Raw genomic sequence first — 27,648 nt, 5'->3', positions numbered from 1 at the left:
AAGACATGTAGCTCAAGGGTCACGACTTTAATAATTTTTACTGTTCAAGGCATTCTTGAGTGAAACTGGCCTTTTTTTTTCTTTTTAACTGCAATGGTCTGAGAACAGAGAATATGCCTACTAGAACAGTTTGGTGCCACTGCCTTGATTCATGCTAAGGCATCAGCAGTTTTACTTATCACTGCTTTTACACCAACAATGTAAATGTTGATGCAGTAACAAAGGAAAACAATTTTGGTATAATGAAAAGTGTTTGGACTCTGTAGGCTCCCTGAAAGGGGTTCTTGGTCCACACTGAGAACCACTGCTCCAGATCTAGAATCATTAGTGTATGTGAGATCTCGGCTGATATTTAACCTGGATGAAACACTGATATTTTTTCAAGTGGGTATACTGATGTCCTCATTCCTTAAGGATCCTGTAATTACTGGCTCCACTGTGAAGAAACAGCCTCTCATCTGCCCCAGATCTAGGACCAACAGTAAAAATTTATAGCAATTAAAAAAACAAATGTGACCGGGTGCAGTGGCTCACATCTGTAATCCCAGCACTTTGGGAGACCAAGGTGGGTGGATCACTTGGGGTCAGGAGTTCGAGACCAGCCTGGCCAACGTGGTAAAATCCCATCTCTACTAAAAATGAACCTGGGAAGCAGAGGCTGCAGTAAGCCAAGATTGCGCCACTGCACTCCAGCCTGGGCAATAGAGCAAGACTTCGTCTGGAAAAAAAATAAACAAAAAAATAAAGGCATGCTAGGTACAGTGGTGTGCACCTGTAGTCCCAGCTACTCAGGAGGCTGAAGTGAAAGGATCGCTTGAGCCAGGGGATTTGGGGCCAGTCTGGGCAATATAGCAACAACAACAAAAACAGTAAACACAGGCCAAAACGTTCCCAGTTTGAAAGAAAGATGTCACGGCTGGGTGCGGTGGCTCACGCCTGTAATCCCAGCGCTTTGGGAGGCCGAGGCAGGGGGATCACCTGAGGTCAGGAGCTCAAGACCAGCCTGGCCAACATGGCAAAACCCCATCTCTACCAAAAATATTTTTAAAAAATTAGCCAGGCATGGTAGTGGGCGCCTGTAATCCCAGTTACTCAGGAGGCTGAGGCAGGCAGAATTGCTTGAACCCAGGAGTCAGCGTTGCAGAGAGCCGAGACTGTGCCACTGCACTCCAGCCTGGGTGACAGAGAGACAGAGAGAGAGAGAGAGAGAGAAAAAGAAGAAAGAAAATAAAAGAGAAGAAAGAGAAGAGAAGAGAAGAAAGAAAGAAGAAAGAGAGGAAAAAAAGGAAAAAAAGAAAGAGAAAGGGAGAAAGAAAGAAGAAAAGAAAAAGAAAGAAAGAAAGGAAGGAAGGAAAGAAAAGAAAGAAAGAAAAGAAAGAAAAGAAAGAAAAGAAAGAAATATTGGTTCTGAAAAAAACAAGTACAATTACTTGAAAAAAATGTTTTAATTCTAAAGTCAAATGTAAGTGATTTGGTTATACTTTTGAACAAGATAGGCTATAAAGCCTCATGGAATTTGTGGCTCAACCACTTAGTAGAGAAGACAAGATGCATACGCTCATGATGTAAGAGTATTCCACTACTGAGAAAATCTAAATGTTAAAGCTGAAGTAAAGCATCAGCTTGAAACAAGAGTAAAATTCAGCAAGAAACACCATACCTCTGAATGATCAATGGGGGGAAGAGGATCAATGATTTTTTTGGTAGGTGCAATTGGATTTCCGTCACTATCATATTCTAGATTGTCTTCCTCTTCCTCCTGAACCACACCAGCAGTTGGGTTTTCTGCCATGTATCGAAAATAAGCTTCCTGCAGGAAAGCACAAGAACATAATCACACCCAAGTACAATTGAGAATGTTTCTGCTCCTGTAATTAGCGCACATAGTGTACCAGATAATTGCACAGTTAACATACCTACCAAGTAAGGCAAGATCCTTACTAGCAATGATTCCTTTAATAATAGCAATATTCAGAAGAACAATCAGAAGAAATGAATTAAACAGTTAGTACTATTAAATGTTGCAACTTGTTTAATAGAAGACTTACAAATCTGTCTGTTCCACAGCCTTCCTGGAGTGGGGTGTCTATCAACCCTGCCCAGAGCCATAGAACACATGCTGTGGCTTTAACAATCCAAGTTTGGAAGTTAACGCTAATTAGAAAGGTCACAAACCTGGAAACGGCTACCACTCACTCTGATTCTCATCACTCCACAACTGAACAATGGGGGAAAAGAGACTAATGGACAGTAATTAATGTTCCAGCTTGAAATACAAGAACCACAAACAGGACACTTACTAAGAGACAGAGGTTAGATGTTACCAGAGGCCATCAATAGATCCCACACTACTCTACCACTTGATTTATCAGAATAAACATTAATTTTGGATTTAAAAAGAAGCAAGCTGAATAAAGCTCGTATTTGCTTTGGATGTCATAGTTGATCAAAAATTCCATCTTCAATATGGGGGAAAGCCATGTGAATCTATGTATTACCAATTGGTCACACAGGTACAAAAGGAGCAAATCAAATGACATTCCCTGCTGAATGTCAGGAATGGCCATTTTGAGTGAAGGCAAGCTCTAGCTTGTCCCCAGTATAGACTTTGTGGATAAAAATAAAAGATAGAAATACTGCATAGGAACTCACTTGGTCATCTTCCTCTTCAATGTCATCTCGAATACCCCTGGAAAAACAAGCGGAGAAACAAACTTCCCTGCAAATGTTCCACATACCCAGCTCCATACTTACAGCAGATTAGTGTTGAATTCCACACAGCACAGGAACTCTCAACACTAATAATAACAAAGCAGCAATGAGCACACTATAAACTATCCACCCCATTATATATATGTGTAGCTGCACTCTATAATCTGCAGTTTGCATTTCTTTTAAATGGGATGATATGATACCCCTAGAAACAGCGGTTACCAACAAGGATATCAGACGTAAAAACTTTCTGAAGACAGATACCAAATGGTCCTAGTTTTGTGAATCCATACAACAAACAATGCGGTTGTGAAAAGTATTTCATACTAAAAAGAAAAAAAAAATCTTGTATTTGGCATATACTAGAAAGGTCACAACCTTCTTATTGTCCCCAAAGTTTCTAGCTCTAGGGTAAATGGTTTTCAGCCAAAAGCAGTTACCTTAGGGATGGGGACAGAGTGAAAACTACATTAACTCCTTTATGAGTTTGGGAATAAAATGCTTAAACAGTTCACATGGAGAAGGGGACCATCACCACTTGCTGTATGTCTCAGGAGCTATAGAGAAAATATGGTTGCTTAGTTCCCACAACCATCTGTTTCTAATCAGACTTTCTGCCTAACCTAGAGCGCTTGCTATTCCTAAGGCAACCGGCAAGCAACACCACCAGTGTAGGGCAGGTGGAAGGGGATATGACATACAGTGAATACCAAAACCACAGCTAAATCTCCATATGGAACAGAAACCCTGGTAAAGGACTGAAGCACTGACTGCCAAGCACAGGGAGAAAAAAGTCCAATCATGACTGGCAGAAAAAGCCTTAGGAGTTTATTCATCAAGGCAAAGAGACTTCTCTTTCCCAGAAAATAAAGTACTTCAAGTTCTGACTATGGCTGCTACAGCACAATGTCACTCCGGAGCTAAATAAAATTAGGTATTATTACAGCCCTCCTTATACACAGGTTTTTATACTGTGAATATTATTTTTCCACCTGTGTTGGTTGAAAAAAATCCCCATGAGTGGACTCACGCAGTTCAAACCTGTGTTGTTCAAAGGTTCAACTATACATAGTTTTCATGATATAGTTGCCATTACTTCTCATAATCAACCATATAGGCATAAACCTATTTTATATTAATTATGAGACAAACTCAGAACAATGAGCCTAAACTTTAATAATTATGCTCCCCTAAACTCTACTATAATTCATTCCTTGTGTTTACTAAACAACTATTTATAGTCAAAGACCAAATACTATTCTACCAAACTGAATGCTTTTTAATTATTGCAAATGCAAAGACTGTTGCCATCTCTATTCTTAAAGTATTCAAGATACAGGAATAACTTCAAGTAAAGTACACAAGTGTACGTCAATATTTTTTCTCTATAAACTTTGGGGGAATAGACTTTGCAATACTTTAGCAGTTTTCACGTAACCTTTGTGAGGGAGAAGAAAACAACTTACTTTACGTTTTTTCTTTCCTTGTCCTTTTCTTCAAGCCTCTTCATGTCTCTAGCTGCCTGATCCTAATGAAACAAAAGGCTGTATAGAATGACATCAACTAAAAACACTGAAAGAAACAATTTTTAGATTGGAACAAGTGCCATAATAGCTTTAGCTATGTATTTGACAAGTGCATTTTGATGCCATCAAATTGCATTTTGACAATTATTTTTCAAAGAGAAATAACTAAATGCTCTATAAATTGGCTGTATATGGACTGCACAATTTTATCTGTAATAATGTGCCACACATGGAAAAATGAACAAAAATGCTTGCTTCACAAATACATAACCTTAAGTTGCTTTAAGTTAATGATAAAATTACAGATATAAAGTGCTTTCAATTCAGGCAGATCGGCCTTCCTCAAAGTGTAGCTTAAGACCACATACATCTGACTCTGGAAAGGTGGCTCTCAATCTGGGACAATTTTGCCCCTAGGCAACATCTGGCAATGTCTGGAGACATTTTTAATTTTGGGGGTGGTACAGCTGATAGTACTGGTTTCTAGAGGCGGAGGATGGCTACTAAACATTCTACAATACACAGGAAAGCCCCACAACAAATAATTATCCAGCGCCAAATGACAGTAGTCTCAAGGCTGAAAATTCTGTTCTACATCTACTAAATCAGAATCCTTGGGGCTGGAGTGAGTTAAATGTGTGTAGTTTTTACATTTTTCATAGGCAATTCTTTTTCTTTTTTTTTTTTGAGATGGAGTTTTGCTCTCGTTGCCCAGGCTGGAGTGCAATGGCACCATCTTGGCTCACCACAACCTCCTCCTCCCAGGTTCAAGCAATTCTCCTGCCTCAGCCTCCTGAGTAAGCTGCGATTACAGGTATGAGCCACCACATCCAGCTAATTCTGTATTTTTAGTAGAGACGGGGTTTCTCCATGTTGGTCAGGCTGGTCTCGAGCTCGTGACCTCAGGTGATCCACCGCGCCCGGCCTAGGCAATTTTTATATACCGCAAATTGATGATCACTGATCAAAATTAATCATTTGCATTACACATTTGAAAATCAAGGTCAGAAGAGTTAAATGATTTTTCCCAAGGCTTTATACACATTCTGCACAACTTTTTCTCACTATAAAGCACCGTGAGTTTTTCTGGCAATCTCAGATTTTTAAAAATGCCACTATATATACTGTGGCATGATCGGGTGTTCTATCAAACCAAGTGTTCCTGATGAAGAGAAATTGTTTTAAAGAGAAGCAATGCATACAAACAACCTACTTTTCGGAGGACTGAACCAGCTATAAGATATATTTAAGACTATAAACTGAAGATGACATAAGCAATGTAACATAAGAAACAGGTCACCAACAGTGGTAGAACATATTGTTTAAGCCTACATAAATCCTTTTTCAGAACACTGGCTAAAAATAAATCTTCATCTAGTTCAAGCACTAGAAAAGTTTATACTTTCTATAAAATTTGACATCTGGGCCGGGTGCGGTAGCTCACGCCCGTAATCCCAGCACCTTGGGAGGCCAAGGCAGGCAGATCACCTGAGGTCAGGAGTTCGAGGGCAGCCTGACCAATATGGAGAAACCCTGTCTCTACTAAAAATACAAAATTAGCCAAGCATGGTGGCACATGCCTGTAATCTCAGCTACTCGGGAAGCTGAGGCAGGAGAATCGCTTGAACCCGGGACCCGGGAGGCAGAGGTTGTGGTGAGCTGAGACTGAGCCATTGCATTCCAGCCTGGGCAACAAGGGTGAAGCTCCATTCCCCGCTCCAAAAAAAAAAAAAAGGCCAAGCAAAAGAATTTAGCCTATTCTCGGATACTGTCACTCAGAAAGGGCTATGCCAGTTTGTACTACCATAAATCTACATTTAAACCCAGAAAATCAGAGCTAATTTTTCTTTTAATTCATCACTAGGGATCCCTCAAGAAATAACGAGACCAGATTCTCTAGGAAACACAGCCCATTAGGAAATGTTCGTATCTCAAGAAGATGAAGAAAACAACGCATACAAGACATCTCAAAGATGACAATTCATTTATTGCCTTTACTCCTAGGGTAAATCACTTAACATATTAACTAAATACCTACTATGCTGCAAGACACACGTATACCCTGAATAGTCTGGGTGTTTGGTAAGTATCCTGTATAGTTTGTAAGTGGCAGAAATACACAACACTATAAGAACTCAGATACAGAATGATACTGCATAAGGAATATGGGGTTTGGAGGTGAATTTTGGCTCTGCCACCTATTAGGTGTATATTCTTCAGTAAGTAACTTAAGCTGTTATAAATCAAAGATGGCAAATTCAAAGACCAAACTGGAAATAAGTAGGCATATTCTTCTACAGAAATGTACTCTAATTTTTCTTACATCACCCTGAGTCTTTTGTTTTCTGATATCTGATAGAGAACTAAGTTCAGAAAAATAATTCTCCACCCTAAGAAAAATTACAATACAGAGGCTGGGCACAGACCCACACCTGCAATTCCAGCACTCTGAGAGGCCAAGGTGGAAAGACCGCCTGAGGCTAGGAGTTTGAGACCGGCCTGGGAAAAAATATTTTTTAAAAATTAGCCAAGTGTGGTGGCGTGGTGCTGTGCACCTGTAGTTCCAGCTACTTGGGAGGCTGAGGCAGGAGGATCACTTGAGCCTAGGAATTTGAGGTTACAGTGACTGTAATAGTGCCACTGCACTCTGGCTTGGGTGAGAGATCCTGTCTCAAAAGAAAAAAATTACAGTGCAAGAGAAATGACAAATGGTGCTATAAACGGTGGCCTCAAGGTTAAGAAGAAAACAGGGATTGATGTAACTATGGTGAGCAAGGAAAAGCATGCCTTGTCCAATGTAGGCAGCCATTTGCTCAGCAATAGCCTCTTTCTGCCACACAAAAACACAGCCTTAGTATATTGCCAGATCTTCCTTTTTTCAACAGTCTGAACTATTAGACAAGATCCCCTGATACTAAAAATGTTGGCTCACATTTTAAAAAAGCAATGTCTAGGCCAAACAAAAACACATTAATCTTGGATTATTTATTTCCCTACTTCCTTGGAGGAGAGGTGTATTCTGGCTCAAGACAAGTAACTAAGGAATCTGAAAGGATTTTATTTCATAACTAATTAAGTGACAATTTTTCTTTTTTTTTGAGATGGAGTCTCACTCTATTGCCCAGGCTGGAGTGCAATGGCGCCATCTCGGTTCACTATAACCTCTGCCTCCCAGGTTCAAGCGATTCTCCTGCCTCAGCCTCCCGAGTAGCAGGGATTACAGGCGTGCACCACCATGCCTGGCTAATTTTTTTTGTATTTTTAGTAGAGATGGGGTTTCACCATGTTGGCCAGGCTGGTCTCAAACTGTTGATCAGCCCACCTCGGCCTCCCAAAGTGGTGGGATTACAAATGTAAGCCGTGAGCCACTGTGCCCGGCCAAATTTTTTTTTTTTTTTTTATAGACAGGGTCTCACTATGCTGCCCAACCTCAAGCGATTCTCCCACCTTGGCCCCGCAAAATACTGGGGGTTACAGGTGTGAGCTACGGCACATAGTCTAAAGTGATAGTTTTTGGTTTCATTTTGTTGAGAAAGGGTCTCACTTTTGTCATCCAGGCTGAGTAGTGGCGTGATCATGGCTCACTACAACCTCAGCCTCCCAAGTAGCTGGAACTACAGCAGCATGCCACCAAGCCTGGCTAAATTTTATTTTTTGTAGAGACAGGGACTCGCTATGCTGCCTAGGCTGATCTTGAACTCCTAGACTCGAGGGATCCTCCTGCCTCAGCCTCCCGAAATGCTGGGATTGTAGGTATGAGCCACCATGTCCAGCCATCTAAAGTGACAGTTTTTAAGTATGGAGAATAACATGAAAAGAAACATATTTTGGTCTAATTAACCTGTAGCTGTATACTACCTAATAAGACAGCAGAGAGCCTAAAGCAGGGAGAGAATTTACGAGAGTGTAAAGTAGGATGGCTACAATGGCAACAGAAAGGAAAGAACAAATGCAAGGGCTATTATAAAGATTGACAGATTTTGGCCAATGAGAAGAGGAAAGGCAGCATGATGTATGGGAAACAGCTAGACCTTCAGGACTACTAAGCAAGCAAAATTAGATTTGAGTTCCAGGTCTGCCACATTAAGTACCAATATGATTTGGGGCAAGTGATTTGAATTATCTTGGGGCTCGGTTTTGTTACCAGTTAAAAAATTTTATATATATATATATATAAATTTTTCTGCCTATTTCCCACCATTATTTTGAGAATTAAATTAAATAATGAACATTCTTAATGATCTGCTATATAATAATCAATATAGAGAGCTGTAAAAGGACCTCTGTATGTGAAAAATTGGAGGAAGATGGCAAGAAGGATCACAAATAACAGATGGATATTTAATGATTTGTTTTTTGGGTGCGACAATAACATGGTGGTTGTAATTTGTAAGAGTGTTCTCAGAGAAATACTGATGGATAAAATTATATGTCTGAGATTTTAAAATAATCCAAAACAGAATTGGATTGGGCACAGTGGCTTATGCCTGTGGTCCAAGCGCTTTGGGAGGCTGAGGCTAGAGGATCACTTGAGGCTAGAAGTTCAAAACCAGCCTGGTTAACAAAGCAAGACCTCACCTCTATAAAAACTTTAAAAATTAGCAGGTATGGTGGTGCACACCTGCAATCTCAGCTATTCAGGAGGCTGAGGCAGGAGGATCATTTGAGCCCAGGAGTTTGAGGCTGCAGTGAGCCATGATCATACTACTACACTCTAGCCAGCCCACATCAGAGCAAGACTTTGTCTCAAAAAAATAAAAGAAAGAAAGAAAGAAAAAAGAGAAAGGAAAAGAAAGAATCAGAGGTGGGAGAGATTGGATAAAACAAGAGTGGCCAAAAGTTGTTAACTAATAAAGTTGGTTAAAGGTACATGAAGGTTCATTTTATTATTCTATCTTTGTATGTGTTTAAATTTTTCCACAATAAAAATAACAAGAAAACAAAAACAAACAGAAAACAGTCAGAAAGATGAAAAAGGAAAATAACACAAAATCACAAAAGCCTAGTGAGAAGAGTTTCAAGGAGGTGGTCATGAGGTTAAATTTCTACAGGGAGGTCATGAATGTTGATGAAGAAATAACATTTAAAACTACAGAATACAGAATTTATAATTTTGGCAAGTTCCTTAAGTTTAATTACCTTACATAAATATGTACTTAACAAATGCTAGATTGAATATTAATTCCATTTAAGAATATGCTAAGATTATTAAAATAAACTACATACACACATATACGTCTAGAGCTACCATGTTCATGGGTTACAGTTCAAATTTCTAGCCACCAATCATTGCAAAAGTACTACAGGGCAAGTGGAAGTAGATATATGCAACTATAGACTACTGGAGCAAAATTCTCAAAAAAAAAAAAAATAATAATAAGACTAGAAAACAAATTTTGAATAAGATTTGAAGTACTAAGTTAACTTGATCTATTTCTAACTGCTAAATATTTTAATGAAACATGTTGATACTTGCCTCCACTTCAGCCATGAATGCCTCCAAGGGATCATCATCGCTGTCAGAATCTACTGGCTTGGAATGGAATTGCTGGCGAGTTGGTGAGTTTTCAGCAGGAATGTAAGGTAAATCAACGTTGCTAGAATCTTCTTCCTCATCTTCAAAATAGCTGAGAATTAGAAAGCAAACTGGTAAAGTGAATGCTTACTTTGGGGTCAGTAAATCTTTCATTTAACAAAATTTTTATTATGGTATATCTTATTATTAGGAGATGTAATGCAGATCAAATTAGAGACCTCCAAGGCTTTGGCTAATGACCTAATTATTAAGTACTACTTAATACATGCAAAATTTCAATATTACAAAAAAGTAATCACAAGAGATTCTCCATTTCAATAGTGTATAGTCAAATCATGCTCCCAGTTCTGTTAAAAGGGAAGAGTTTTCAGTACAAACTTACTGACCATTGTTAGATAAATATGACAAATATTAAAGAGCTGTGCTATGTGAAAAAAGAAAACTTTTTTTTTTTTTTGAGACGGAGTTTTCCTCATCGCCCAGACTGGAGTGCAGTGGCACAATCTGGGCTCCCTGCAACCCCCGCCTTCTGGGTTCAAGCTATTCTCCTGCCTTGCCCTCCCTAGTAGCTGGGATCACAGGCACCTGCCACCACGCCTGGCTAATTTTTGTATTTTTAGTAGAGACAGGGGTTTCACCATGTTGGCCAGGCTGGTCTCGAACTCCTTACCTTATGTGATCTGCCCTCCTCAGCCTCCAAAGTACTGAGATTACAGGCGAGAGCCACTGTGCACAGCCAAAAGGAAACTTACTGAAACATTAGAAATTCAGTTTATTCTTTATAACCCTTAATAAAAACTTGAGATATTCTTTTAAGACCAAAAACCTCAGAAATTCTGGGCTATTTTCTGGGGACCAACAGAAAACTTCCGGAATTGAAAATAAATGTTCAGGCCAGGCGTGGTGGCTCACACCTCTAATCCCAGCACTTTGGGAGGCCGAGACAGGTGCATCACTTGATGTCAAGAGTTTGAGACCAGCCCAGCCAACATGGTGAAACCCTGTGTCTACTAAAAATACAAAATTAGCCAGGCATGGTTGCACATGCCCGTAATCCCAGCTACTTGGGAGGCTGAGGCAAGAGAACTGCTTGAACCCAGGAGGTGGAGGTTGCAGTGAACTGAGATTGTGCCACTGCACTCCAGCCTGGGTGACAGAGCAAGACTCTCTCAAAAAATGAGGAAAAAAACAAGAAAATAAATGCTCAATCCAAAATAATTTAAGATACTACTTAAGTATTCAGAAAGGACATCTTCAAAGGCTGGTTAAGGTATCACTTTCTCTTTAACAAACATTTCAGAAAAGGATGTCAATACAGCTCTTTATAAACTAAACCACTGTTTAGACTTTAATTCAAACTCAAATAGTAATATAACCAAATATTAATTTAAATAAATAACTGCAGTTTAAAAAGTTAAAGCATTTCAAGTCTTCCTAGGAATTATTTTAAAAGCTTTAACTGTTATGCTATATACACACATGCATACATATATATACACACTAATGTAACACTGACTATATGTAACAATAATATAGGCTAAACTATATAGTATATATGCTTTTTTGTTTTTGAGACAGCCTCGCCCTGTCGCCCAGGCTGCAGTGCAGCGGCGTGATCTCTGTGCTCACTGCAACCTCCACCACCCAGGTTCAAGCAATTCTCCTGCCTCAGTCTCCCAAATAGCTGGCATTACAGGTGCACGCCACTGCACCCAGTTAATTTTTGTGGTCTTTTTGTTTTTGAGATGGAGTCTTGCTCTGTCGCCCAGGCTGGAGTGCAGTGGCACGATCTCAACTCAGTGCAGCCTCTGCCTCCCAGGTTCCAGTGATTCTCCTGCCTCAGCCTCCCAAGTAGCTGGGATTATATGCGCCGCCACCACACCCAGCTAATTTTTGTATTTTTAGTAGAGATGGGGTTTTGCCATGTTGTCCAGGCTGGTCTCTAACTCCTGACCTCAGGCGATCCGCCCGCCTTGGCCTTCCAAAGTGCTGGGATTACAGGTTTGAGCCACCATGCCCAGACCAATTTTTGTATTTTTAGTAGAGACGGGGTTTCACCATGTTGTCCAGGCTGGTCTCAAACTTCTGACCTCAAGTGATACACCCACCTCGGCCTCCCAAAGTGCTGGGATTACAGACGTGAGCGATTGTGCCTGGCCTAAAATATATAGTCTATATGCTTATGCTAACTCCTTTATATAGTAACTGTTATGTATACTAATGTAGCAATAGCATATTCACACTATATACTATACGATGCAATATATATGCAATATATAGCATACATATATACACATATTTACTCATGCATATTCATTCATATAGTAGGTTTTTAGTTTTTTGTTTGTTTTTTTAGAGACAGAGTCTCACTCTGACATACAGGCTGATGTGCAGTGACGCAAACATAGCTATCTGCAGCCTCAGACTCCTGGGCTCAAGCAGTCTTTCCACCTCTGCCTCCTGTATATAGTGTGTTCTATTTAACTAATGAAAAAGTAGCCTGAACTGGTTAACTGCTGTTTAGAATAATGATCTCTGACTTTGCTAAAACTTAAACACTACTTGTATATTTGACTCCTAAATAACATGTCAGCTTTCTAAAATATTACTGTGTACTTTCAAAATATTTTGGCCAGGTGCAGTGGCTCACGCTTGTAATCCCAGCACTTTGGGAGGCCGAGGCAGGCAGATCACCTGAGGTTACGAGTTTGAAACCAGCCTGGCCAACACGGAGAATCCCTGTCTCTACTAAAAATACAAAATTAGCCAGGCATGGTGGCACATGTCTGTAATCCCAGCTACTAAGGAGGCTGAGACAGGAGAATTGCTTGAACCCAGGAGGCAGAGGTTGCTGTGAGCCTAGATCACGCCATTGCACTCCAGCCTGGGCAACAAGAGCGAAACTCTGTCTCAAAAAAAAAAAAAAAAAAAAAAATTAAACGTCTTTTAGAAGCTTTTTTTCCCAATTAAAATCTGCTGGGTGCAGTAGCTCACGCCTATAATCCCAGCACTTTGGGAGGCCAAGGCGGGAGGATCACTTGAGCCCAGGAGTTTCAGACCAGCCTGGGCAACAAAGCAAGACCCTGTCTCTACAAAAGAATAAAAAATTGGCCAGGCATGGTGGCTCAGGCCTTTAATTCCAGCATTTTGGGAGGCTGAGGCAGGTGGATCACCTGAGGTCAGGAGTTCGAGGCCAGCCTGGCCAACCTGGTGAAACCGCATTTCTACTAAAAATACAAAAATCAGCTGGGTGTGGTGGCAGGCACCTGTAATCCCAGCTACATGGGAGGCTGAGGCGTGAGAATCACTTGAACCCAGGAAGTGGAGGTTGCTGTGAGCCTAGATCACTCCACTGCACTCTAACCTGGGTGAGACAGTGAGACTCCATCTCAAAAAAGAAAAAAAAAATGAATAAAAAATTAGCAGGGTGTGGTTGCATGTTCCTATGGTCCTAGCTACTCAGGAGGCTGAGGTGGGAGAACTGCTTAACTGCTTTAGCCTGGGAGGTCGAGACTGCAGTGAGCCTTGATCGCACCACTCCACTCCAGCCTGGGTGACAGAGTGAGACCCTATCTCAAAACAACAACAACAAAAACAAAACAAAACAAAAAAAACCTCAAGCAGTGAAGCAGTGTCACAATCAGCTTGGAAATAACAGCAACAAGAGATTTCTTCAGATTCAGCAAAGAGAGATATTTTGTATAGAAATTAGAACTCAACCCCTTAAATCCCAGCCTTTTCTAACCACATTATTATATCAGCAAGTTAAAAACGGTAATTGGTAAAAAGCATTTACCAATTATGAGAACTATAGAAAAAATGTGAGTAGATTTTTCTACCACTATCAGATGTTCCAACATACTAGTTTTGCAGACTTAGATGTAGCCCGGGCCCGGTGGCTCACGCCTGTATAATCCCAGCAGTTTGGGAGGCTGAGGCGGGCGGATCACGAGGTCAGGAGATCGAGACCATTGTGGCTAACACAGTGAAACCCCGTCTGTACTAAAAATACAAAAAATTAGCTGGGCATGGTGGCACGCGCCTGTAGTCCCAGTTACTTGGGAGGCTGAGGGAGGAGAATCGCTTGAACCTGGGAGGCGGAGGTTGCAGTGAGCCAAGATCGCGCTACTGCATTCCAGCCTGGGTGAGAGAGACTCCATCTCAAAAAAAAAAAAAAAAAAAAAAAAAAAGACTCAGATGTTGAAGCAAACTTGTATTTCCATCAGTTCTGACAACGGCCTGTGTTTACTAAACAATTTATATGGTGTCAGTAAAAGACTGCAGTAAAGACCACCAGGCCAGGCGCAGTAGCTCATGCATGTAATCCCAGCACTTTGGGAGGCCGAGGCGGGCGGTTCACCTGAGGTCAGGAGTTTGAGACCAGCCTGGCCAACATGGTGAAACCCCGTCTCTACTAATAATACAAAAATTAGCCCAGCATGGTGGTGCATGCCCGTAATCCCACCTACACAGGAGGGTGAGGCTGGAGAATCACTTGAACTCGAGAGGTGGAAGTTGCGGTGAGCCGAGATTGCGCCATTATACTCCAGCCTGGGTGACGAGCAAAACTCTGCCTCCAAAAAAAAAAAACCACATGAATTATATAAAACTCTTCAGCCATATTTATGTTTCAATGGCTTTTTGGTTTTTTTCTGAGATGGGAGTCTTGCTCTGTCGCCCAGGTTGGAGTGCAATGGCACCATCTTGGCTCACGGCAACCTGTGCCTCCCGGGTTCAAGCGATTCTCCTGCCTCAGCCTCCTCCTGAGTAGCTGGGATTACAGGCGTGCACCACCATGCCTGGCTAATGTTTTGTATTTTTAGTAGACAGGGTTTCACCATATTGGCCAGGCTGTTCTCGAACTCCTGACGTCAGATGATCCATCTGTCTCGGCCTCCCAGAGTGCTGGGATTACAGGTGTGAGCCACCACGCCCAGCTACCACGCCCAGCCTGTTTCAATGGCTTCTAATCCCACATTGAGCAACAGCCCAGTAGGACGTAACACTGAATGAGTAAAGGTATAAGTAACACCACAGGTATTACATTCCTTACAAATGAGTAAACCTGATAATTTAACTTATTAGGAACAATGGAATTCAGCGAGACACATAATTTAAGAAGTCAGTATTATTTGAGAAACAAAGTTTCTTTGCCTCAATTTCTGCTGATAGAATGAATATATCAAAGTCCAAACTTTGCTACACTACCAGGAATTACCACTTACGCATTTTCTTCATCAAAGTTGGCCCGCTTAGATCCAATTTTGTAGAAAGAAGGAAGCTGTGGTGGAGCTGACTTTCCAAATCCAGAAGAAGAGCTGGTTGCCCCAAAGGCACTGTGGGACTGCTGTGGGAGTTTGGGTTCCTCCTTTTTCCCAGCACTGATGGCAAAACCTCCAAAGCCAAATCCTCGCTTAGTGCCAGGACCACCTTTATTCCAGTTCATGGTGCCAATGACTGACCTGTTAGGAATAAGATACACAAATATAAATTAAACTTAAAAAAGTGTATAGCCCCAAGGGCCGGGCGCGGTGGGTCACGCCTGTAATCCCAGCACTTTGGGAGGCCAAGGCAGGTGGACCATGAGGTCAGGAGTTCAAGACCAGCCTGGCCAATATGGTGAAAACCCTTCTCTACTAAAAATACAAAAATTGGCCAGGCGTGGTGGCACATGCCTGTGGTCCCAGCTACTTGGGAGGCTGAGGCATAAGAATCACTTGAATCCGAGAAGCGGAGGTTGCAGTGAGCTGAGATCATGCCACTGCACTCCAGCCTGGGCGACACAGCGAGACTCTGTCTCAAAAACAAAAAAGAAGTATATAGCCCCACTGAGTTGTATGTCTCTTCCAACCTCCACCTAAAATTTTATTTTAAATTTTAGCTTCTCAATTAAAACTATAACACTGTAGTCAGGAGAGTGGCCCAGGCCAGTAATGCCAACTACTTGGGAGGCTTAGGCAGGAAGACTACTTGAACCCAGGAGTTCCAGATTACACTGAGCTATGATCACGCCACTGCACTCAAGCCTGGGTGACAGAGATTGTCTCTTTTTATATTAAAAAAGAAAAGACAAGAAAAGAAAATCCATCTCATTAAGAGATTCATTTCCAGCCCAGCTATTCAGAAGGCTGAGGCAGGTAAACTGCTTGAGCCCAGGAGTTCAAGGTTACAGTGTGCTATGATCCTGCCTGTGAATAGCCACTGTATTCCAGCCTGGGCAACATAGTGAAATCCTGTCTCTTAAAAAAACAAAAACAAAACCCACAAAAGTTGACATTGTATTTCAGATACACACCATGCTAGCCTCAACAAATGATTACATTTTCTAAAACACTGAAGAAATTGTTTTAATTTTATTGGGATCTCAATATAAACCAGAATGCAGTATTTAATATCATCCCCTCCAAAAGGATTTGCCTGCTAATTAACATCTTATTAAGCTGACAAAAATACTCATAAAAAGAAATATTTTGGGGAATCTGATATGTGCAAGGCCACTGGAGATATGAAAAGACTAAATATCTTCATCCTTATATGAAAGACTGAGGTGCTATCAGCCAAAACTCTCCGAAAACTAGAGGTTATCCTCTGGTAATGACATCTGGAAGAATCAAAGAATCAAAACTTAAAAGATCAGTTATTTGTAGACAGTATCTATGTATTCATGTCTGAAGGAAAGGTACTATGAACCATGTATTTATTGAACAACTGCCCAATAGAAACACTATCCAGGAAGAAACTATGATTCACTGACATGTTGCCTGAAGTATTCAGTTAGCCTGTGGTTAAGAGTTACAAAGAAATTTCTTGTGCATTCATAAAATCAATTTACAAACAATACCTTACATTAGTCTTGGCTCCAAAAACCTTTTTTTTTTTTTTTTTTTTTTTTTTTAAGGAACAGGGTCTTGTGATGTTGTCCAGGCTGGTCTCAAACTCCTAGCCTCAAGAGACCCCCCTCTCACATCTGCCTCCCTAAGTGCTGGGATTACAGGCATGAGCCACTGCACCTGGCCCAAAAAAAATTTTTTTGTTTTTTGTTTTTTGAGACAGAGCCTTGATCTATCGCCCAGGCTGGAGTGCAGTGGCCCGATCTCGGCTTGCTGCAACCTCTGTCGCCTGGGTTCAAGTGATTCTCATGCCTCAGCCTCCTGGGTAGCTGGGATTACAAGTGTGCACCACCACATCCAGCTAATATTTTGTATTTTTAGTAGAGATGGGCTGGTCCAGAACTCCTGGCCTCAAGTGATCCACCCACCTCAGCCTCCCAAAGTGCTGGGATTACAGGCATGAGCCCCTGCACCTGGCCCCCCAAAATCCTTTTTAATGATACAACTTACCTAAGTTTTACAGAAAAGCAGAAAGCAAAAAAGAACAAAATTTAAAACTACCTGAAATTTCCTCTCCCAGATATGTAGTTTTGTTCTATTTTTTGCTACTTGTATGCATATGTGTATATACACACAAATTAAAAATTGAAACCATACTGTACATATTGTCTTAGTGATTTCTTCACCTAATGATATACTGTGATATTGTTTAATGTCAATAGATATCTATTTCTTCACTACTTGACAGTATAATACTGGTAACACAATGTTGCAAAACACATCATTATAGCTACATCTTTGTGCCTACCTTCAATTATTTCCTTAGGAACAAGTTTTAAAATGCAATTGCTCAAAGGAAAATGCATTCTGAGTTTAAAAAAAAATTTTTTTTAAGACAAGTTCTTGCTGTCACCCAGGCTGCATTACAGTGGTCTGATTGCAGCTCACTGCAGCCATGAACTCCTGGGCTCAAGTGATCCTCCCACCTCAGCCTCCTGAGTAGCTGGAACTACAAACATGAGCCACCATGCCTGGGTTTTTATTTTAATTTTTTGTGGTCTCACTATGTTGCCTAGGCTGGTCTCGAAATCCTGGCCTCAACCAGTCCTCCCACCTCAGTCTCCCAAAGTGCTGGAATTAACAGACATGACTCACACCACCTTGCCTGGCCTAAAAATTTTAACTACTACTTACATTTATGAAAAAGTATCCATTACACATTGAGTAAAATAAGGGCATAAAACAAGGTGGGTAGTATGATTTAATTTATGTAAAAACCATAAGTTATATATACAGAGACAGCTGACAGGCTGTTTATCAAAATGTTAACAGCAGCTATTTGATTTTTATTTTGTTTACCATTAGTAAGAAAAATTAAAATGTTTACTTTAATTCTAATTTCCACTAGCTTTGAAGCCAGGGTGGAAAAAAATTCCAAAAACTGTTTATTATAGTAACATTGTCGAAGAGATCAGAAACATGCACTGTTCTATACCCCTTGTCTATATATACTTCATAGGTTTTGTTCAACTGCTATTATACACAGCACTTAGTTGTTTGCTTAGTTTTAAGGTTTTTGTTTGTCTGTTTGTTTTTTTGGGAGACAGAGTTTCACTCTGCCTCCCAGGCTGGAGTGCAGTGGTACAATCTTACCTCACTGCAACCTCTGCCTCCATGGTTCAAGTGATTATCCTGTCTCAGCCTCCCGAGTAGCTGGGATTACAGGCGTGTGCCACCAGGCTCAGCTAATTTTTTGTATTTTTAGTAGAGATGGGGTTTCGTTATGTTAGGCAGGCTGGTCTTGAACTCCCGACCTCAATCAATCCAACCACCTTGGCCTCCCAAAGTGCTGGGATTACAGGTGTGAGCCACGGCACCCAGGCTGCTTAGTATTAAACTTGAATTACACCACATCAATCTCTACTTAGACCCTTAACTCCAGATAGAAAATGTCTTTACTCATTTTGGACCTCCTTCTCTAACAGTGAGAATGACTAAGGTATGTATTTAGTAAGTACTAATTTACCTGAACTTCATCTCCTGCTGTCTTTAGGAATCCCATAAGGGGATTCCTTCAATCAAGGAATCAACATAATTCCAGTGCGATGAAATTTAGTAAGAATCTTTACAAGCAAGAAAATTTCAGCATCTGACATTTTTAAACTAATCTATAAGCTATCTTTACAAGAGCTGTTCCCAAGCAACAAAAAGGATGGGCTCAATTTTAATTTCATTTTTCCTAGTGTATACAATGTATAACAAGGAGCTAATAAGCCATAAGGATGAGAAGGCAAAGAAAGGATAGTGGAAAGACATTTACGTTCAGGTGGATTTTAAGAATCACACAATCTCCTAGCAGGAAAACTTTCAATGGTTTACTGAAAGCTTGCTGAGAAGGTCAGATGGTATATGATGTGCTAGGCATTCATACATGAAAGATACAGTCCCTGTTCTCAAGGAGTAGACAGTGCAGTCTGAGGCAGCTGAAAACAACATGATGCGTTCTAACAGACGTACTATACAGAGTGCATTCACTGGTGGTCCATGAGTGGGAGCAAAGGCATAGAAGTATTCTGAGAGATGACATGTTAAATTTTGAAACCTCAAGAGGCATTAGATCAAAGAGGCATTAAAGAAGGGCATTTCAGATGGAAGGATCTGTTAAGTGCTACCACAGAGAACAAGAAATAGTTCAGTGCAGCTAGAGTTCAGTAGCACATTTGGGAAATTTGCAGGACACATGTTCAGAAAGACAGGTAGGGCCAAGATGAACAGCTTAGAAGGCTATGCTAACAACGTACCATACAAAACTGTATTCTGCCAGCTACAAAGAATCGTTAATTTTACACAGAAGGGAAATTTTCAGATCAGTGTTTCTGAAAGACAGAATGAGAGATACTCATGGTAGAGGCAAGGAAAGTAGAAGGCTGTTGCAGCAACGCAGGTATAAAGCGACAAAATTCTGAACTAAGAAAGCACCTGTGGGAAAGGAGAAACGGGGGATGGATCTGAGTTATTTATTTAGATATCTGAGGAAAGATCAATTAGGATTGTGTGACCAGTAATTGGTGTGGAAGCTAAGGAAGAAGAGTCTAGAATAACTTCAGAAGTTTCTGGCTTTAAAGACTGGGTGAACTGTGGAGCCACTAATGGAGATGGAAACCTTAAAGAGCCAGGCTTGCAAAATCAGGCAGAAGGTGAGTTCAGTATCTATGAGAGAGCTGAGTAGAGATGCCAAGCAGGGGCAGTAATTGCAGAGAGGGGTCCGGAGTGAGCTATAGATTTGATGTAAGCCATTTGCATTTGAGGTTACTGATGTAAATAAGCTAGCAGAGAGACGATGCAGAGTGAGAAAAGAAGTAAGACAATTCTTTCTTTTCTCCCCAAGACGGAGTCTTGCTCTGTCGCCCAGAGCTGGAGGGCAATGGCATGATCTTGGCTCACTGCAACCTCCGCCTCCTGAGTTCAAGCAATTCTCCTGCCTCAGCCTCCCGAGTAGCTGGGATTACAAGCACGCACCACCGTGCCCGGCTAATTTTTGTATTTTTAGTAGAGACAGGTTTCACCATGTTGGCCAGGCTGGTCTCAAACTCCTGACCTCGTGATCCACTGTGCCCAGCTGGTAAGACAATTCTTTTTTTATTTTTATTTTTTGAGACGTAGTCTCACTCTGTCGCCCAGGCTGGAGTGCAGTGGCACGATCTCGGCTCACTGCAAGCTCCGCCTCCCGGGTTCACACCATTCTCCTGCCTCAGCCTCCCCAGTAGCTGGGACTACAGGCACCTGCCACCAGGCCCGGCTAATTTTTTGTATTTTTAGTAGAGACGGGGTTTCACCATGTTAGCCAGGATGGTCTCGATCTCCTGGCCTCGTGATCCACCTGCCTCAGCCTCCCAAAGTGCTAGGATTACAGGCGTGAGCCACCACGTCCGGCCCAGTAAGACAATTCTTAACATATATCACTATTTAGGAATGGGCAGAAAAAGAGAAGCTTACATGGAAACTTCAGATGGAACAGGGATTGGGGAAGGGAAAGAAAGAAGAGGGGGAAAGAAGGAAGGGGAGACAAGGAGGAACACGGGTGAGGAGAAAGAAGCTCTACAGGCAGAAAACTAAAGAGAAGTTAGGTAAGTTAAGAACTAAAATGTGCCAGGCACAGTGGCTCACGCCTGTAATCCCAGCACTTTGGGAGGCCAAGGCAGGCGGATCACAAGGTCAGGAGATCAAGACCATCCTGGCTAACACGGTGAAACCCCGTCTCTACTAAAAATACAAAAAATTAGCCGGACGTGGTGGTGGGCACCTGTAGTTCCGGCTACTCAGGAGGCTGAGGCAGGAGAAAGGCATGAACCTGGGAGGTGGAGCTTGCAGTGAGCCAAGATCCGGCTACTACACTCCAGCCTGGGCGAGAGTGCGAGACTCTGTCTCAAAAAAACAAAACAAAAAGAACTAAAATGCTTCTGTTGTATAGGCAACCAGGAGTCATCAGTGAAAGCAGTTTCAATGGAGCAGTAGGGACAGGGTTGAGGAGTACCTGGCAAGTAAGTGGTAGAAGATGAAGACTAGGTCAAGAGGAGTCAAGAGTACTTTGTAGGCTGTTTATCAATGATAGGAAGGAGAAAGTGAAGCATTAACTACAGAAATTTTATTTTTTAAAGAAACATAGGCATGTTTATATGCTAAAGGGGAAAAACCAGTAAAGTCTGAAAAACTGAAGATGCAAAATGACAGAAAAAAGTCATAGGATTTCCAGAGAAGACCAGACACAATCAAAACTTTTAACAACAGGAGTAACTCACTCTTCCCTCAAAGCTAGAGGGAAGGAGTGAAAAGAACAAACATGACTATGAATCAGCCCTATTAAATAATCAAAAGGTTCATATTACAAAAGCAGCAAATCAACTCCTGCCACAAACAGGCAGGCAGTGAGACCTTGGGCAGGTGAGGGTTGCTTACTGGCTCTCAAGACTTAGCAAGTTGGAAAAGCGATCCTTTCCCTAGCTCATCTAGGACACACAGCTCATTGTCCCTCAATTACTGACTCTAGGAAGGCCAAGGAACTGTGCTTTCTATATACCCTGAGTAGAATGTTAGCTCTATGAGGGCATAGACTTCACTCAATTTGTCCAGCACTATATCCTTGGTGTCTGCATAGTACTCAAAAAATTTTGCTGTATGAATAAATGTAATGTATTCAGGCTCTCCAAAATTCATGCCAGTATTTATGAAAACTGTATTTTATTACTACAAACCTTGTTATCTAGCTAACCACCCTTCCTGATTAAATCTAAGCCAGATCATCCTCAATGGATCATTACTTAAGTCTCTTGACAACAGTTTTTCCTACTTTTTTTTTTTTTTTTTTTTGAGACAGTTTCGCTCTTGTTGCCCAGGCTGGCGCAATCTCAGCTCACCACAACCTCTGCCTCCCAGGTTGAAGTGATTCTCCTGCCTCAGCCTCCCAAGTAGATGGAATTACAGGCATGTGCCACCATGCCTGGCTAATTTTGTATTTTTAGGAGAGATGGGGTTTCTCCATGTTGGTCAGGCTGGTCTCAAACTCCCGACTGCCGGTGATCTGCCTGCCTCGGCCTCCCAAAGTGCTGGGATTACAGGCGTGAGCCACCGTGCCCAGCAGTTTTTCCTACTATTAAACCATGTAGTGTATATGGCTACTGAACCTTGACAATCACAGAGGTTTGTGGGAGTATAGCTGACACAAGAAGCAAAAGATAGCCACCCAAATTTCTATTTGGTTACTAAAAAAATAAAGAGGCAGATGCAGTGGCTTACGCCTATATTCCCAATACTCTGGGAAGCAGGAGGATGGCTTGAGGCCAGGAGTTTGAGACCAGCCTGGGCAACACAGCGAGACCCCATCTCTACAAAGAAAAAAAAAAGAGATACCTAGAATAGTCAAACTCAGAGACACAGAGTAGAAGAGTGGTTGCCAGGGGCTGCGAGGAGGGGAGAATAGGGTGTTATTGTTTAATGGGTACAGAATTTCAGTTTTACAAGATGAAAAGTGTTCTGTGGCTAGATTGTGGTGATAGTAGCAAAAGAAGAAAACAAAATGAGGTGGGCACAGTGGCTCACAACTGCAATCCCAGCACTTTGGGGAGCCAAGGCAGGAGGATGGCTCGAGCTCAGGAGTTAGAGGTCAGCCTGGACAACAATGCAAGACCTGATTTCTACAAAAAATACAAAAATTACCCAGGTGTGGTGGCGTGCACCTGTAGCCCCAGCTACTCGGGAGGTTGAGGTGGGAGGATGGCCTGAACCCAGGAGTTGGAGGTTGCAGTGGGCCGAGATCATGCCAATGCACTCTAGCCTGGGTGACAGAGTGAGACTGCGTCTCAAAAAAACAAAACCAAAACAAACAAAAAAAACACACTTGGGGAAATTCAACTGCATTTTTGTATTTTTTCTCTTAAAAAAGATTTCTTCATTTCCTGCTGGGGTGCCAAAAAATAAAAATTTAAAAAAGAACCCTTTTGAAATACCTAATTTGAAAAGAATTAGCTGAATAGAGCCATAAACAAAGTTTAATGAGTATTTGCTTAAAAAAGAACAACCCTAAGTGGTTCTTAGTAATAACATCCATTGTTTTATACTGACCAATAACCACTGATGATTTTGTTATGTGCCCAGTACTATGAGGGACATCCCATCTCCACCTCCACTATTGCAATTATTTCCTTTAAAAAAATTTCTGATTATTGGGAGGCCGAGGTGGACGGATCACAAGGTCAGGAGATCAAGACCATCCTGGCCAACATGGTGAAACCCCATCTCTACTAAAAATACAAAAATTAGCCAGGCGTGATGGCGCGCACCCATAGTTCCAGCTACTTAGGAGGCTGAGGCAGGAGAATCTCTTGAACCCAGGACACAGAGGCTGCAGTGAGCCGAGATCGCGCCACTGCACTCCAGCCTGGACAACAGAGCGAGATGCTGTCTTAAAAAAAAAAAAAAAAACTTTATTATCAAGCTCTCACAGCACTACTAGAGTGATCACTAAGTCAAAATATACTGAGTGCCTATTTTGTGCCAGTAACTGCTCTAAGGTGCTAAGGATACAGTAATGGAATCAGATGCAGCCATACTCAGAGTTCACAGTCTGGCTCAGGAGAAAGAAAAACTAAATCATGTAATTCCAGGTAGCAAAAGTGCTATGAAAAGCAAGCAAGAGGGTAAGAGGCAAGCTATTGCAGACTTAAGTCAGGCAAGGCCTCTCTGAGATGAATGACATTTGACAGGTAATCCTCCCCTGACTACTGTCCCAAGAATGTCTGTTTTATTGGAAAAGTAATGGTGATGTACATCCAGATGCTTCATCTAAAACCAGCAAATCTTCCATAGTCTATGAGAAGTGATTCTGTTTAGTAAAGCATAAAATGATGAAGTAATAGTGAGACACACAGTGAAAAGAGAAAAGCAAGTTTTACCTCCTTTGGTAGAGTAGCATAGTGTGTGTTAATACCGTGGAACCAGAAAAAGTCTCACAGAAGGGAGGTCAGTATTCAGATGCTTATCGAAAACCCTTTCCAGGTTCTTCCAGAACACACATTTCTGATTATGTCACTCTCCTCAATTCCATAGCTCTCCACAGTTAATCATGCTGGAATGAGACCCTCCATTGTGGCATCAAACTACTTTACCATTCATATTTCCCAGGGTCTCTCCACACGTACTCAGTTTTCCAGGAAAACAAGCACTCTAGTGAATCCTCTTCCCTCTAACTGGATCCCCTTCACATCAAATCTCTTTCCTATAAACTGTGAGTACCTACCAAAGTCCTATCCTTCAAAGCATATCTCAAATACCAACTCCTAAAGACATGAATATGATATCCCCAAAGAAATGGCATCTGCTGGCTGGGCACGGTGGCTCACGCCTGTAATCTCAGCACTTTGGGAGGCCGAGACGGGTGGATCACGAAGTCAGGAGATCGAGACAATCCTGGCTAACATGCTGAAACCCCATCTCTACTAAAGATACAAAAAAATTAGCCAGGCGTGGTGGTGGGCACCTGTAGTCCCAGCTACTCCGGAGGCTGAGGCAGGAGAATCACTTGAACCCGGGAGACGGAGCCTGCAGTGAGCCAAGATCACGCCACTGCACTCCAGCCTGGGCGACAGAGTGAGACTCCGTCTCAAAAAAAAAAAAAAAAAAGAAAGAAAAAGAAATGGCATCTCCTTCCTCAAACTCCCTTTCCAGTCCAACTCCGTATTATAGGATTCATGGCTGAAGAAACAGGCTTATTCACTTTTCTCTTATAGCATGTTTTCAATATTAGATACTCATTTATTCAATATGTAAAAGACTAAAGGAGATCTACAACTAGGCTGAGGAGAAATAGTCAAGATGGCATCAAGTCCTATTTGGTATGGTTCTAGGCACTAAATCCTATGGCTGGCTGGGCAAGGTGGCTCACACCTGTAATCCTCGCCCTTTGGGAGGCCAAGGTGGGAGGATCACTTAAGGCCAGGAGTTCAAGACCAGCCTGGGCAACACAGCCAGACACCATCTCAAAAAAAAAAAAAAAAAGATGAGACTATCACCTTTCTCAAGAGTTGGCGTGAAAAATTAAGTTCCTACACAAAAATGTACTTGTTCAATATGTCAGCTACCATCGTGTTTTTCATTATTACATTATTAAGAACCAATTTCTTCATCGGTAAATTGAGACTATCAGACTTCTTTCAACTCAGGTATTTCATACATAAGTGCCACAAGAACACTGAAGATGTCAGAGATCACCATGAGCTAACAAGCAAGGGCAAGTGTCATAACAGAGTCAGAAGCCAGGCTAGGCACAGAAAGATGAAAGCTGGCTAGAGACGTGCAGACGAAGACATTCCAGGGAGAAAGACTGAACTAGCAAAGGCTAGGAAGTGAGAATAAATGTGGAACACACTTATAAAGGAAGACAATTTAGCTAGTTTGTGTTTTCGGCAATGGTGGAAAATAAGATATGATCTAAATGACTTTAAATATAGTGGACTAAAAACAACTGATTATATAAGCCACATTACTTTATCACTTGTATTTTTGGAGGTGGAAGGAAGAGTTCTAGTGACAGTGATTAGCATCTACTCTACATATACTTTGAGAGTACCTCACACACTATATACAGGTCAGTTCTTTGATGAGAATCTATATAAAAACTCAAGAACGTAATCACATTCTTCTAAACCAAATACAAGTAAATGCTAGGTTATGGTTATTTTAGAAGCATCCCTTCTCCTGTCAGCTTAAAGCAACTAAGAGCTGATTATATGACTATCGATGTAACAAAACAAATTTAAATAACTGCACTCCTCTCTTATATTAAATTGTTACAATATAAATCAGATATTATCATTCCTCTGATCGAAACCCTCAGATCCTTCCTAAGAAACAGCCTAAAAGGCTTTGGTTGTTCCGCTCACTCCCTTCCCCCAATTCTTCCCTGACCTTATCTCCTAATACTCCCTCAGCTCACAGTGCTCCAAACGCGTTGGTCTTCACACTCTTAACGGGCCAGCTTTGTCCTCCTCAAGGCTTTTATGTTTGTTATTCTCTAGCTTGGAACGTTCCTTTCCCCAGATAAACATAGGCTCACTCCACCTTCTAGTCCGCTTAAATATCAGCTTGTCTGTATGGACTTCCCTGACCACTTTATTGCAAATTCCAACACCACCTCCCCAACCCCCTTTCCAGCTTTCTTTTCCCTAAGATACTGATCATCTTCTAACATTCAGTATAATATATGTATCTGTTTGCCTCTCCTCCCGCTACTAGAAAGTTAAGTTTCCCAAAGGCAGGGGTCTAACACATATCCCTATCACCTAGAACGGCGCTAAAGAATAGGCACCAATAAAAATACCCCTTGAATGAACGAATTGCACATTAGGCTACACAATGCTTCTTCCAGGTACAGGAAGATATATTTTCTTTTCCCAGCTGTCAAAATATAAACATTAATTTTTGTACGAAACACTCATTGCTCACCTCTTATGTGCCAGAAATGAGCTTGGCTCTGCAAAGTGCCTTAAGACATAGTCCCTGCGCTTGAGGAAGTCCTGGGTGTGTATACGAGAGAGGACAGACATAGAAACATCACTGACAAAAAGAAAACACAGGGAAGCCACAAGAAATTGGATAACTGCCTATAGGAGTGGGGGCAAGAGGGAAATTCTCAGTGATGAGAATGTAATTCCCCAAAACTCTCGACAGCTTCTCCTGTTTTTGATGCATATGTTTGCAATTCCATGTAAATTATTTATTCACATCAGATAGGCTCTCAAGTAGGCCGCAAAAAAGTTTGTGTGACTACAGTGATGCTAATAATCGACCTACTCAAGGCTGCACAAAGATCATCGCCTTTATCTTTTCACTCCTCTCATTTGGCAGCTTTTGCCTATCAGGACCCCAAATTCGGAGGCCTGCATCTCCCAAGCGCTGCCTCCTTGGGTCAGAATTCTCCCCGCGCTATTCCTGCCCTGGAGCCGGGCACCCTGCAAATCCTTTTCCTAGGCGAGGGGGCGCCGCCTCCGGAAAGCCGCCAACTGGGCCTCGGTAAGACTTGTGAGGGAAGCGGGAGCTGTGGGAGGGCGACGCGGCTAGGAAGGAACCCTAGAGGCCTCAGCCCGCACTCCCACCCCTTCCCGGCACGCCGGCCGCCGGTGCCCCGAGGCTCTGCCGACTCTTTGTTAAGCGAGGCCGCGGTTCCTCCGCCCTCGCTAGGCCCAGCAGTTGCCTCCACTGCCCCCAAGGACTGGCGGCCTTGCGTCCAGAACCCCCACGCACAAACCTGCTGCTATGGCTGCAGCGGCAGCTGCTACAACCGCAGGCGCGGAGCGAATCCCGGAGCCCAAAGTACGCGCTGTCCCGGCCCGGTCCCGCCGCGCTCCTTCCTCTCCGCCCCCTTCGCCGCCGCCGCCACCACCACCACCGCCACCGCCACCGCCACCACCGCCACCGCCACCGCCGCCGCCGCCGCCACCGCCACCGCCTCACGGCCCGTTGCTGAAGGGGGGAGGGGAACAAAAACGCGACA

General features: G+C 42.1%; 1 protein-coding gene across 3 annotated transcripts in view; it reads right to left on the bottom strand.

The window, feature by feature from the left end:
- Positions 1–27,612, bottom strand: part of DDX42 (DEAD-box helicase 42) — a 44,635-nt gene extending 17,023 nt beyond the window's left edge. Inside the window, exons 1-7 of one of the 3 annotated variants that reach the window (XM_034942702.4) lie at positions 27,403–27,575; positions 26,601–26,671; positions 15,000–15,236; positions 9,715–9,865; positions 4,179–4,240; positions 2,653–2,689; positions 1,661–1,810 (exon numbers count right to left, since the gene is read on the bottom strand). In XM_034942702.4, coding sequence (XP_034798593.1) covers positions 1,661–1,810; positions 2,653–2,689; positions 4,179–4,240; positions 9,715–9,865; positions 15,000–15,220 — 621 coding nt within the window. In that variant the 5' untranslated portion in view covers positions 15,221–15,236; positions 26,601–26,671; positions 27,403–27,575. Of the gene's footprint in view, positions 1–1,660; positions 1,811–2,652; positions 2,690–4,178; positions 4,241–9,714; positions 9,866–14,999; positions 15,237–26,600; positions 26,672–27,402 lie in introns of those variants that run through there. The other 2 variants (XM_034942701.4, XM_034942704.3) reach the window with 2 other exon arrangements.
- Between the last annotated feature and the right edge of the window lie 36 nt (positions 27,613–27,648).

Source organism: Pan paniscus, chromosome 19 (assembly GCF_029289425.2).
Source record: "Pan paniscus chromosome 19, NHGRI_mPanPan1-v2.0_pri, whole genome shotgun sequence".
Lineage (NCBI taxonomy): Eukaryota > Metazoa > Chordata > Mammalia > Primates > Hominidae > Pan > Pan paniscus.
This window is presented reverse-complemented; position numbering and strand designations above follow the sequence as displayed.